Source organism: Pipistrellus kuhlii, unplaced genomic scaffold (genome assembly GCF_014108245.1).
Source record: "Pipistrellus kuhlii isolate mPipKuh1 unplaced genomic scaffold, mPipKuh1.p scaffold_m20_p_13, whole genome shotgun sequence".
Classification (NCBI taxonomy): domain Eukaryota; kingdom Metazoa; phylum Chordata; class Mammalia; order Chiroptera; family Vespertilionidae; genus Pipistrellus; species Pipistrellus kuhlii.
The window spans coordinates 30,894,843-30,908,492 of NW_023425438.1; the positions used below are offsets into that span (position 1 = coordinate 30,894,843).

At 38.6% G+C, this 13,650-nt stretch overlaps 1 protein-coding gene across 5 annotated transcripts in view; it reads right to left on the minus strand.

Moving 5' to 3' along the window:
• Positions 1–13,650, minus strand: part of LOC118717424 (WD repeat containing planar cell polarity effector) — a 217,435-nt gene that overhangs the window by 63,203 nt on the left and 140,582 nt on the right. For all 5 annotated transcript variants that reach the window (XM_045580802.1, XM_045580801.1, XM_036435487.2 and 2 more), the window contains exon 13: positions 6,071–6,134. In XM_045580802.1, the coding sequence (XP_045436758.1) occupies positions 6,071–6,134 (64 nt within the window). The remainder of the gene's footprint in view (positions 1–6,070; positions 6,135–13,650) is intronic.

The following is a 13,650-nucleotide window of genomic DNA, read 5'->3' on the forward strand; positions in this document are numbered from 1 at the left end:
AGCTATTTCAAGTCTATTTAAAATATAGACATATTTTATCTTTTTGGGATATCTTTAAGAACAAAGGAATTGCAAAAAAAAATCTTAAAATGTTTTCATGATTATGCTAATAGGAATAATATTTGTAGAAATATTCAGCAACCATTTTCTATAAATGTTGTATAATAAGGTCAGCAAATTATAGCTTATGAACCAAACCCAACCTACAGTGAATTATTGCAAATAAAATGTTATTAAAATGCAGCCATATTCATTTATTCATATATTGCCTGTGTCTGCTTTCAAACTACAATGGTAGAGTTAAATAGTTGTAACAAAGACTGTGTGGCTTGCAAAGCCTAAAATACTATCTGGTCCTTTACAAAATCCTTGTTCTAGCTTTTTTTCCATGGAAAACAATAGCAACTCAGTGAACTTAGCACACTAGCACCCATTCTCTGAACCTTGACTCTCTCCTACTAAAATCAAAACAACTTGTAGATACATATGGTTGAATCCAGGTTGGGGATGCCTTGTCATACAACACTATCATACTACTGGAGTCATCCCAACAAAACTCAGCATCAACTTGGAAGGGATTTCTATGACTAAAGATGAGTGCAAAAATATTCCCAACTTTATACTATTTAATGGAATACAACAAAATAAAGCTTCCAATAGATATACTAGACATGAGAGTAAGAAAGAAAATGTGACCCTAACCACGAGAAAAATTGGCGAGGAAAATTTGTTCAGTTTTATCAACTATAATATAGGTATAGAATTATTCAATAGAGTTATACCTATTAGGATTATTATGGAAATTAAATAAGGTAACTTATATAAAGCTTTTGGCATAATGCCTGGCAGTTTGCAGGTGACCAAAAAGAATTAACTCTTTTAATTCTGTGATATAAAATGATTTTGCTTTTCTTTTTTGCTGGTAATTACAAAGCACCTGGCATGCCCTTGAGCAAGACAGACTATAAATTTTAAGCAGGCATAAACACTAATATCTTCTACTCTTATGAAAGGGAAAGACTTGCATTGTTAACCTTACAAGATTAAAATAATTATTAAGGATCTGAAAATGTTTTTACTTTCTGGAAAATTAGTTAAAATGTGAAAAAATTAGGTCTTTCGGTTTAGCACTTTCAATATAACCAAGTGATAAACCCTAGTAAACACACTTTATATAATTTCATTTGATCCATTTTGGCATAAAATTGATGACATGTCATGCTTAAACGTAGAATTTATGGCATTTAAGTCTCTAGTAATTAATGGTTCAAACATAAGTACCATACAGCAGGGAGTTATCTAGACTTGGGAAGCAGCCAGTGCCGAGTTTAATACTTCACTCACCTTCCAAAAATATATTGCAGAGCTTCTGATTCTAGTTATCCAGATAAGGATATATCAGACCAATACTCTTGCTGAGAGCAACTACAACAGTTGGGTGAAATACTTTTTAAAATTCTGTTTAAAGGCATGAGAGAACTACAGTGAGTATTTAAAGGACTAAGATCCCAGGCAGAAGCAAAACCCAGAGTATGAGTTTGACATTTGGTGCTGCTTTGCTTTTCAAAGCATTTGCCAATTTGTAACTGGTGGCCAATAGGCTGAGAAACTTAGCAGAAAGTAGTGTCTGAGAAGTTAAGAAACTGCAGAAAATTTCAGGTAGAATCATTGGGCTGAGGGTACAAAGTTATACATCAGGGCCTGTGGAGGAGGCTTTCAACTAGGATTGCTGAGGGGCTACACTCTTGATATAGGTATCAAGTGGAAACAAACCAGCTCTCAGACTGAAGCTCGGGTTCAAATAAACTCAATCCTAGAATGGTGGTGTTTAACCTTTGCCCTAACTCTCTGCCAGAAGCAAAGGAAAATTCTTTCTGAAGGTAAAATAACACTGTGTCCAACATTCAATTTTTAAATTAGCAAAACAAAAGCAAACTTAGAGAAACAGAGACCAAATGGATGGTTGCCAGAGGGAAGGGTGACAGAGAGGTGGGTGACAAGGATGAAGGGGAATATAGTCAACAATATTGTGATAAGTTTGCATGGCAGATGGTTGCTAGAATTAGTAGGGTGACCACACTGTAACGTATAAAAATGAAGAATATTTAAGTTGTACACCTGTATCTACTATAACTAAGATATAATATTGTATGCCCAAAATACTTAAAATCAAATAAATATATTAAAAACAGGAAAGAAATAAAGCCAAATGACTTTAAACAACAACAGAAAGTCCCCTCAAAAAGACATTAGTCAAGAGAAAAAAAATTATAGGTTTCCATTCTAAGATGGTGGCATAGGAAGACCCTGAACTCACCTCCTCCTGAAAACATTTAATTTACACCTACAGACAGAGCAGTTCCCCCCGAAGAACTGAGGTTTGACTGAACAGCTTCTGTACAACAAACAAAAGACAGAGCACACAGAAACATCTCCCTGCCACTTCCAGATGTGGGACTTGCCCCCTGGGACTCCCCTCAGCTTGAACCCTCCTTAGTTACAACTTCCACCCAGGTGTGGCTTGTCCTAGGACTTCCTGAAGACCACACGGGCTTCAGCTACATCTGGAGGCTTACCTCTGGAAAGTCCTACAGCTCGCACCTGATCCATCTTCAGCTTCAGGTCCCAGTGTGGCTTGCCATAACGACCAGTCGCTATGACACCCACAGTGACATAGTCTCCCCCCGGGGGTAGGGTTGACCGGCCAACCTTGCGGCCCCTCCCCACTGCCAGCCTGCCCCTGGTTGGACTCTCCATATCAAGAACTGGCCTCCGGCAAAATGCTCCCTTCCTTCCCTGGCCAGCCCTGCCCTCAATCAGCCCGCCCCAACATGATAGGCCCGCAGCCCCTCCTCCTGGCCGTCCATCCCTGATTGCACCCCCCCTACCCAAATAGGGGGTAGGGCTGGCTGGCCAAGCTCCCGCAGCCCTTCCTCCCAGCTGACCTCATCCCTGATGGCCAACAACCCATGGACCCTCCCCCAGGCTGCTGGCCCCCGATCGGCACCCCTCACCCCATTTGGGGCTGGGGCCAGCCGGCCCACTGTCCACAGCCCCTTCCCATGACTGGCCCTACCCCCAATCGGCTCCCCAATCCCAACTGGGGGTGGGGCCCGCCAGCCAACTGCCCAAGGCCCATTCCTCCAGCTGGCCTGGTCCTGATCAGCCAGCCAACCTCCCCCTATCTCCGCATCCTGATAGGCCCAGCCCCCATCCGCCCTGATTGGGGCCAGGCCGCCAGACCCCACCTGTGCACAAATTTGTGCACTGAGCCTCTAGTGGATATATTATATAGGAAGGATGGATGAAGCATATGCAAGCTGAAATAAAGCTGGTATAGGTATACTACTCTGAAGTGAAGTTTTAAGACAAGAGTATAATTAGAAAATAGAATATTTCATAACAATAAAACTTACCTTATATTTTTAAAGAATGTTTTAATTTTTAGAGAGGAAGGGAGAAGGAGAGAAAGAAACATCAATTGGTTTCCCCCTGCACACCTCCCTACTTGGTGAATATCATATACTCTTAAGTGTCATGTAATGCAAATATTTTCATACGTCTCGGAGATTTAAAACTATGAAAAACCATTCCTGGGGTGGACCTGGCTGGCAGGCCATAGTTTGTGGACACCTAGTTCAGATGATCACATAGGCTACCCTGAAAAAGGAAGTAAGTGCTGGGTCATTTCAGGCCTATTTCCCAAGGTCCAGAATGTTCATATTGACTTTTTGAATATTCAAGGTCTGTGGATATCATGCTATATGTCTTTTATATCTCTGCCACTAATAGATGCTAATGCAAAAAGACTATTTGCAGATTATAGCTAATACATATTTTTGGTGACCCTTTTGTGTTCCATGTGGTGTTAATTTTAGTCTTTCAGGAAAAGATATCTTGGGAATAGAAAATAATTTATATTAGGGATAATCCTCTTATTTTATAAACTTTTAAATGCAAAGAGGTGATCTCTCTCAGTGTGTAAGCTAGACCTATAGACCTCTGGCTAGATAATCATTTAAATAGGAATAGGCGACCTATTAGAAAACATGCTTTTAGACAATTTCCAAGATTCATGAACCTAAATGGGAATGTTGAGGCCATAATGCTCCCTTAAGGCTCATAATGCTTAAGATATACCTTGGGCTACAAATGAGTAACATTTGAAGAGTAAGGATGCAGCTTTCTGACAATGATTGTTCACTTTTACACATAAAAAGAAAAGTACTAGTAAACTTATTTCTCTCCTTCCCTTATTTTAGGTTCTTATCCTTTTCACATAAAATTCCTTAGGGGTTAGGGTTAGCCTTTCTGTAGAAAGATTTGGACCAGGAGTTTAAAACAACACGAAGACTTTATATTGTTACCGACTGACCTGAGACTAAATGCTGAAACAGGTATGATTTAAAAAAAAAAAAAAAAGTTTAGAAGATGGCTTTGATGATTGTGTATTAATTGTCAAAGCAGTAGAAATTACACAACAATGTAATATATTGAAAAAGTCTGCCAGACACTATTAAATATTCAATCTCTTCCATTCTTATCTCGGCTAGAAAAAGATTGGGACTATAGACATAAAAAAAAAATAAATAAAGACATGAAGAAAATATATCCTACTGGAGTGAGTAGTAGCAGAGGTGAGAAGGTGGAGATAAAGAGGAAAAGTCAATACAATCTAAAAATTGTTGTAATTAAATTTCAGATACTGCGATGTCAGCATGCATAGATTTTGGGGAAAATAATAAAACCTTATCTCAATATACTAACATGCCCTACTCAATTTGACATAACAAAATACAAATAACAAATAACAGAAGGTTCATAGTCTTGCAGAAATTAGAATTTTTTTCATGATCAGTGAAAGCACAACTTAATTGATAGAAAGTTAAAATTTAAATAATAAACTCAATCCAAAGACAAATGACCTAGTGTCATCCTATATAATAAAAACCTAATATGCAAATCGACTGAACAGAGGAATGACCAGTCGCTATGATACGCACAGGCAGACACTCAATGCAGGAGCTGCCTCCAGCCTGCAAACGCCAGGCCAGCCATGGTGGATGCCAGCGTCCTCCTCCCCAATCGCTCTGCATAAGGAGGTGACCGGTGGTGGCAGTGGTGGGGGACAGGGTGGTGAGCAGGCAGCACCAGGCTGGCCAAGGCATGTGCCAGTACCTCCCCCACCCCCATTGCCTGGCCGGTCACCCCACAGACCAGCCCTGATTGCCGACCAGGCCTCTAGTGAATTCATATTTAACATTCATTAAAGCATCAAAGCTTAATTTAAATTACAAAATGTCTTCATTGTGCAGAAGACTCAGATAAAAGAGCCTTCCAGTTTTTGTTGTTTTCAAGAAGCTTTTGTTTTGTTTCTTTAACAATGAACACACTGAGAAACCAGGAAAGGAACCCCACCTTTTTTGTTCCTGTGATCTCACTGTGACATTGTGGTGAAAGATCTTATAAAATAAGAACCTAATATAGAGCACAAGAATCTGTAAAAACAAAACACAACTAGTAGATTTTACTGTTTGTAGCTAATAAATGGGAGGACTAAAGTGTATGTGAATTTATAACCTCTTTGGTCTACTTTACACAGTGGTTGCTTTAAAAATACAAGTGAGAACATTCAGAATTTGTTACTTTGCACTAAAATCTAAGGGACAGACAGCCCATTCCAGATGCATGGGAAATGTTTTACCCTCTGTCCTCGCTTCTGTAGCTGTACTTCAGAGAATGGATTAGAAAGACATTTAAGCTTATTAGATGGAAAGGTGTCATCTCCTCACATCAAGGTACACGAGGAGAAAAGTTCAAGAATTATAAATTCTTAGAAAACACAAAAAATCCATTGGGCTCTGGCAGGGAAAATGTCAACAAGTCAAAAAAGACTGGATGGCTATTGACCACTTTCGTGAAGGCAAGGCTGCAAGCCAGGATGGAATAATGCTTCCCCACCATGCGTCTCAGGCACAAATGACACTAATCCTTTTTAATGGTCACAAAAGCTGACAACTTACTCAGCCTTAGAACTGAAGGCACAAAATCATCTCTGGCAATGACTCACCATAAACAGGTCTCGGGCACCGATGTCAACAGCTAACAGAAATGCCTTTTCGAATCTCTGGTACCTGCAAGGAAGAAATGTTATCTGTTAGTTGCAAGGAAAGAGCCATCTGTTTAATGTATTTATGTGATACTGTTTTTGTTCTTCTGGTGGCAAAAATATTTTCAAACCGTGGAGCCTTTATCCACTGGGACCTGTGGTGTGCGGAAGGATGGTGTGCTGTGGAGGCCCTTCAGTGCCACTTTCGAGAACAAGCATAACCTTAACTGGAGTGAGTGCTGCTGAACAGAGAAAAGATAGCTTAGGAAATACTTTTTTTTATAACTTTTTACTATATTGTGCCTTGTAAAAGTCTGAGAACTTGGAGACTATGGCAGGACAAGAGTAATTAATTAACACTTTAATTGTACTTGGTGTTCCTAAATTAGAAGTTGACAAATCAAATACTGCATTATAACAAGAGTCATTTGTGAGTTTTAAAAAAATACATCTTAGGCTGTTGTAAAATGACAATATTAGGTCTAGTAATAATTAATGTCGTTTTCTAATACTTTTTAAAATCAAATTTATTTAAACAATACAACAAAATTTAATCAACAATATAGTTGCCGTTGTTTTCTACTACTTGTACCCAACGCTCAGGAAGCATTTTAATCCCTCTGTTGTAAAATTCTTGTGATTTTGATGTGAAAAATTCGGTCAATGCATTTTTGAGGCATTCTTCATTATTAAATTTTTTTCCAAGAAGAAAGTTTTGCAAAGAACGAAACAAATGGTAATCAGAAGGGGCAATATCAGGAGAATATGCAGGTTGAGGGAGAACTTCCCATTCCAGCTGGCGCAGTTTTTCAGCAGTGATTCTTGCAGTATGCGGTCGTGCATTATCGTGGTGAAGAATTGCGCCCTTCCGATTAATCAGCGCGGGTTCTTTTTCTCTTAAAGCTTGGGCTAACCTTTCCAATTGGGCACTATACACTGCACTTGTAATGGTTTGGTTAGATGGTAAAAGTTCATAATGAAGAATTCCTTTAAAATTCCACCAATCACACAACATCACTTTTTTCGCATGCAAGTCAGGTTTTGGCGTGGGCTGCGGAGCCTCATTTTTGTCCAACCATTGAGGCCGCCTTTTCAAATTAACATACAGCACCCATTGTTCATCTCCGGTAACAATTTGCTCTAAAAACGGCAAACGGTTTTGACGAGAGAGGAGCGAACTGCAAATTGTGACTCTTTGATTACGGTTGTTGTCGGTCAACTCATGAGGAACCCATTTTCCAAACTTTTGGACTTTGCCAAGTGCACGCAATTGATTGGAAATTGTTTTTTGTGAACAATTTAAAGTTGTCGCAAGCTCTTGTTGGGTAATTTGAGGATTTTGCGCCAAAAGAGGTTGAAGAGCTTCTTGATCAAAATTGGACACACGGCCTCGACCACTCTTGTCATCTAACGAAAAATTTCCCTCGCGAAATTTCTCAAACCAAGGCTGGCATTTTCTGGCGCTAACTGCATCTTGACCAAGAGCACTACAGATGTTTTTTTGCAGCCTCACTTGCTTTTCTTCCTAATTGGAACTCGTAAAGCATGCAGTGCCAAATATGCTCTTCATCCGCCATCTTCTTAGCCCTAGTTTTGCAACAAAAACCAAACCAAACACAAACTTTTTCAAGCAAAACTTGTTAATTGCACTTCACATATTCTGTAGATACCATGTGTTTGAAGGTTATGTCAGTACAAGTCAACGCCAAGCAAGATTTTAAATGAATGTTAAAAAACGACATTAAGTATTACTAGACCCGATAGAAGTGGTTTCGAACTGGTTTTAAAAAATAATTATTTTCTACACTCTTTTCGATCATTCTTTTTCCCTAGAGTATAATTTTGAGAATTTTCTTTAAGTTTAATTTTAGGCTAAGATAAATGAGGAGAAACTGCAATTTAAATCAGTTAGCTTTATAGAAAGTTTAAGATCTTGAGGGAAATGTCATGAAAACATACAGCTGATGAACTCGGGGGTTAGGGATGCCAACCCCCAGAGTGTCAAAAACCCACCTCTACCTTCGATTTCCCCAAAGCTTACTACAGTTGGGCCTTGTTATCCATGAGAAGACTGGTTTCAGGACACCCTGCAATACCAAAATCTGCAGCTGCTCCTGTGTTATATAAAATGATGTCATGCATATAGTCAGCCCTCCACACCTGCAGATTCCCAACCATGGACAGAAAATATTGTTTTCAATCAGCAGTTTGTTAAATCTAAGGATGTAAAACCCATGGAGGACCCACTGTATTTATTTAAAAAAAAATTTGCATATAAGTGGACCCCTGTGGTTCAAAGCCATATTGTTTAAGGATCAACTCTGTGCAGGGTTTTGGAAGGGAAGATCTTTATTTTGCATGAATGCTGAGACTTCCATCAGTAAAACTGTCAGTTTTCCTGATTCTAGAAATAAGCAGGTAAATTACCAGGTTCTCTGTTCTCTATTTTATCAGATTTCAAATAAAACATATAAGAAGTATGGAATATTAACAGATTACATAAATTTTATTAGAAAAATAGCTAAATTAATTACAATTCAAGCAAACAAGGCTTATTCTTATAACATATGAGCTGGACCATAAACACTTCAGTTTCCATGTTATGTTTGATGACTGTTATCTGTTCCTGGCCCTTCTTACTAGTTTCTCCAGCATTTATCTGAATACCTTTCAACTATAGAAGATCAGAAGGCAATTGTGTTTATTTTTGTTCCTGGAAGCTCCCGGTTCCTTATAAACCCACTGCGGGTGGGATGTAATGAGGCAGAGGATAGAGGATAGAGGATGAGCAAGTTTTACTACTTTCCCATACATTCACTGCTATTTTGCATTTACTCCCACCCCACTGAAACTTTCCTGACAACAGTAATCATCCCTCTTCTAATGATAAACGTAAAGTTCACTTCTTACTGTGTGTGCCCTTGGGCCACCTCTGATCCTCCTTGAAAGCCTCTCTTTCCTGCATTTGGAGGTGCTATGCTTTGTTTTCCCATTTCTTAGATTTCATCTTCTTAGTCCTCTTTCCTAGTTCATTTTTCTCTGCCTACTCCATGAGTTGGCAAACTATGGCCCCCTTTTACTTATATTTACTCAATCCAAACTCCCAGTAGTGTTACCCACTCCCAGGGCACGGATAATTACATCAGTGACTCACAAATCTCGAGGATCCATTTCTCTACTGAACTACAAACTCTTGTTTGCAGGCAGTTAAAATTAATCATGGCTAACATGTCCACTGGTACATCAATTTGGCAACCACATGTATGACTCGTTGAAATTCAAGAGACTGAAATTAAGGGGGACAAGTTAAGATGCACTCTTCATTCTAGGTGAGAGGTAATGATAAACATTATGATAAAAATGAAAGAAATAGCATTGGTATGTGGCCGCATGGTTAATCAGAAGTACCAAAAGAAGAACCCAACTAGATTGCTATAAAATATGTTAGAATATATCATAGGACTCAAAAAAAGAAAAAAAGAAAAAGAAAAAAGGAAATCTTCAACAAAATCCCTTGATTAAAACTAGAGTAAGGATCCCTGAGGAGAGAACAAATGGGGGTCAAGAAAGGAAGGAGGAGCCACACTGAGGGCCATCACCCTCAAGAAACTGACCTTGAACAAGTTTCAAGGTTAAAGGTGCTAAGTCTGAGTCTTCTGATTAAGGCAGGAGCAAAAATTTTCCTACGTTATTAGTGCCCCTAACTTTTGCAGAAACAATTTTAAAATTCATGTCTAGATTAAAGTACTTTTTTAAAATATATATATTTTATTGATTTTTTACAGAGAGAAGGAGAGAGGGAGAGCCAGAAACATCGATGAGAGAGAAACATCGATCAGCGGCCTCCTGCACACCCCCCACCGAATGGGTGATGCGCCCGCAACCAATGTACATGCCCTTGACCAGAATCGAACCTGGGACTTTTCAGTCCGCAGACCGACGCTCTACCACTGAGCCAAACCGGTTTCGGCTAGATTAAAGTACTTTTGATAAAAGCCCCCAGGATTACTATAAATTACAACAAATATGAGCTCACAAAGATCATCAAAACCACAAGAAAACAAGCTACCATAATGGAAAATTATAAAGTAAACAGATTTATATATCCATGGATTTCAGATAATTGAATTATTAAAGTTAGAATATAAAATAACTCAGAATATGACATTTTACTGAAAATAAACACATAACAAGAAACAAGAAAAATTACCAGGTAGGTTTTTCAAAGAATAAAATAGAACTCTTACAAATGAAAATATTAATTACTGAAGTTAAATAACTTGGTACAGTTGAGAAAAATAACAAACTAAAGTATATATAAATAAGGATTTACAATGTTATAGAGACAGAAGATAGAAATATAAAGAGTCTGAACAAGATAGAAATGAAAAGGTTTAACATGTCTACTCAGGGAATTCAATTAATGGCTGAGATTATATGAATCAATAAACACAAGCAGGATAAATGGAATGAAATATGTAATTATATGTTTGTAATGGAAATGCAGAACTCCAATAATAAAAATTCTTAAAAATTGCCAAAGAGAAGACAGATCACCTACAAAGAAACTTTAAATAGACTGACGCTAGACCTCTTCATGGCAACAATGGAAGGTAGAAGACAGTAGGAAAAGATCTTCAAATTATGGAGAGAAAATAAGCATCAATCCTGTATGATGTAACAGTGGAATTCTCTTACCACAATGAAATCAAAATAAAGACCCTTCCAGATATACAAAAAAACTGTGCACATTCAACCGATTTTCAATAATGGGACTACTAGGGAGCATGCCTCAGGAAAAAGGAAAATGACTTTAGGAAAAAAGTCTGAGAAGCAACTGCCTTTTAAAAAAAGGATTCAGTTAGTACACAGGTAGATAAATATGCACAGCACATAGACACACAAATGTTCTGATGTTTTTTAAGGTCAGACAATATTGATTAGCAATATTACGGAACCGGGCCACCTGGCTTTAAAACTTGCACCCTCTGCCGCAGTGCTGCTCCAATGCTGCCAGAAAAGAATGAACTATGTGCTCGAGGCTTATAGGTTCCTCTTCAGATCAGGTCTCTGGTTCTTGAGTTTTCTGAGTTCAAGATAAGCAATGCCATGTTGCATTCACTGAAGAGGAATGATCAAGTCCTACTTCCATGTTTGGTTCCATATCAGAGAGGAGATCAGCCAGCTCCCTGTTGACTGCTACAGTATGTTAGGAACCCCAAATTCCATCATTCTGAACCCTACAAGTTTAGAACTAATGTCATTCAAAAGTTATCACAAGTACATTTTCTCTTAAAGGGTTCTTACAAAATACCTCTAATGCTTGACGTTCTGTGTTAGGAATCAAAGGGTTGGAAAATTGTTGGTATTAGTCCTTGATCTTAGGCAACTCAGTCTAGTAAGAGAGACAGCCATAAATAGTGATAACAACTATCACTTATTAAGTACTAAAATTTTATTTTCCTAAAATTTTACTATTTTAATTTGAAACCCAACTAAAATTTCCCTCTACTTTGTATTGTGCCAAATTAACCACTGGATATAACTATTTTCTACCATATCTTTTTCTCTATTTATAGACTATTTTTTAAAGATAAGCCATTTCTGATTAGTTTATTACTGTTCAAAATAAGATATGAAAAAATGAAAGTTTTTTATTTGTTTTTCGTTTTTTTGTTTTCAAAAATAAAAGTTTTATTAGGTTTTTTCATTAATCAATAAATACTGAGTGGTAGTTAGAAGCCTCTGGAAAGAAAACTTGAAGTTGGTTCTCTCCTTTTATCCCCCATATAAAAGGTATATAAATGTACACCAAAAGGACACATTTGAAGTCATTTGGCTTAGGAATAAACAGGTCTACTTTCATCCTTTGAAGGGAAAGAGTATGTTTGGAAAGAGGGAGGCTCATAAAAACGGTGACTGAGCGGATCGCCTGTGTGCCTGGGGGTTGCTCACGCACAGAGGCGCTCCTCTCTGTTCCACAACAGCAGGGGCTTGTGTTTGAGTTGTGAGCTCTCCTGGATCACATTCAGGGACTAGGCTAGATCAGCGGTCGGCAAACTCATTAGTCAACAGAGCCAAACATCAACAGTACAAGGATTGACATTTCTTTTGAGAGCCAAATTTTTTAAACTTAAACTTCTTCTAACGCCACTTCTTCATAATAGACTTGCCCAGGCCGTGGTACTTTATGGAAGAGCCACACTCAAGGGGCCAAAGAGCCACATGTGGCTCATGAGCCGCAGTTTGCTGAGAACGGGGCTAGATCCCTGCCATTCTTTTTCCGAAGGCGGAAATGCAGGAATTTAAAGGTAGACGATTCTCTTCCCTTACACGGTGTGCTTCTGCTTTGCTCACGCTCCTTTTCTGACAGCTCTATCTACCGTATCTCTCAGCAGTTCCTGGTGGATATGGGTTTGATGCTTACACTGGGAGGAGCTGCTCTGAGGTCTGGCCTCTTCTTTGCAGAGCCCAGTTCGGGGTGTGCTGAGGAGGAGGGGCTGTGGTGGAATGGGTACAGCTCTGCCTGCCTGATTCATTTTGGACCTAAACTGGACACTATTTTATGTCGGGAATTGCGAAGGCTTTAGAAATCTCCTGGCAATTCACAGGCATTGTTGAGGCAATAATAAGGCAAGTTATAAGCTTCTATGATGCTGTTTACCTACACAAATTCAAATCGTCAATCTACATACTCTTTTAGACCTTTCCTTTTTCCTGGTCCCAAGCCCAAAATTTGGTTAAATAATAAAAATGTTTTGAAACAATATAAAATGCTAAATCTCTTTATTTAGTTTAAAAAGATGTTGGAACAGTGTTAAATATGCAACACTTCTTATAGATAAAAACAATATAATTTCTTCTATCCAACTTTATGGGATTACAGTGATAAGTAAGTTAATATATGGAAATAAATCTACTTCAGACATTAATATGAAGTCATTTTCAATGTTTACTGCTGATACATTTTGAATGGTATTATAACTCAGTAGTAAAACAATATACAAACTGAGTAGATGTTTAGTTATATCATGAAATGAATAAATTTGAGGAGTCACAGAAAGCTATACTTTAAAATACAACTGCCGCAAGGTATAACGCCATTTAATATTCTGATTTAATCTGAGCTCAAAAGCAAAGAGAAAGGAGCCTAGAAGCAGTGTCTCTTGCAGGAAAGAAGGCTGCTGCTATGGTTTGAATGCTGCCCACCCCTCCCGTTAATGTTTAAAGCCTAATTCCCACCATTATGGAGTTAAGAGCATCGTGAAAGCGGAGCCTGGCGAGTGGGATTAATATGAAAGAGGCCTGAGAGAGCTCCCTCACCCCTCCCACCAGGTGCGGACACAGAGAACCAGGAAGAGGGTCCTCACCAGAATGTGACCTTCCTGGTACCTTGATCTTGGACTTTCCACCCTCCGGAACCATGAGAAATTCATTTCTGCTGTTTACTCCACCCAATCTGTGGTATTTTGTTACAGCGGCCCAAACGGACTAAGACAACCTCTGCCTGCCATCCAGTCCAGTGACACACACAGGAGCTC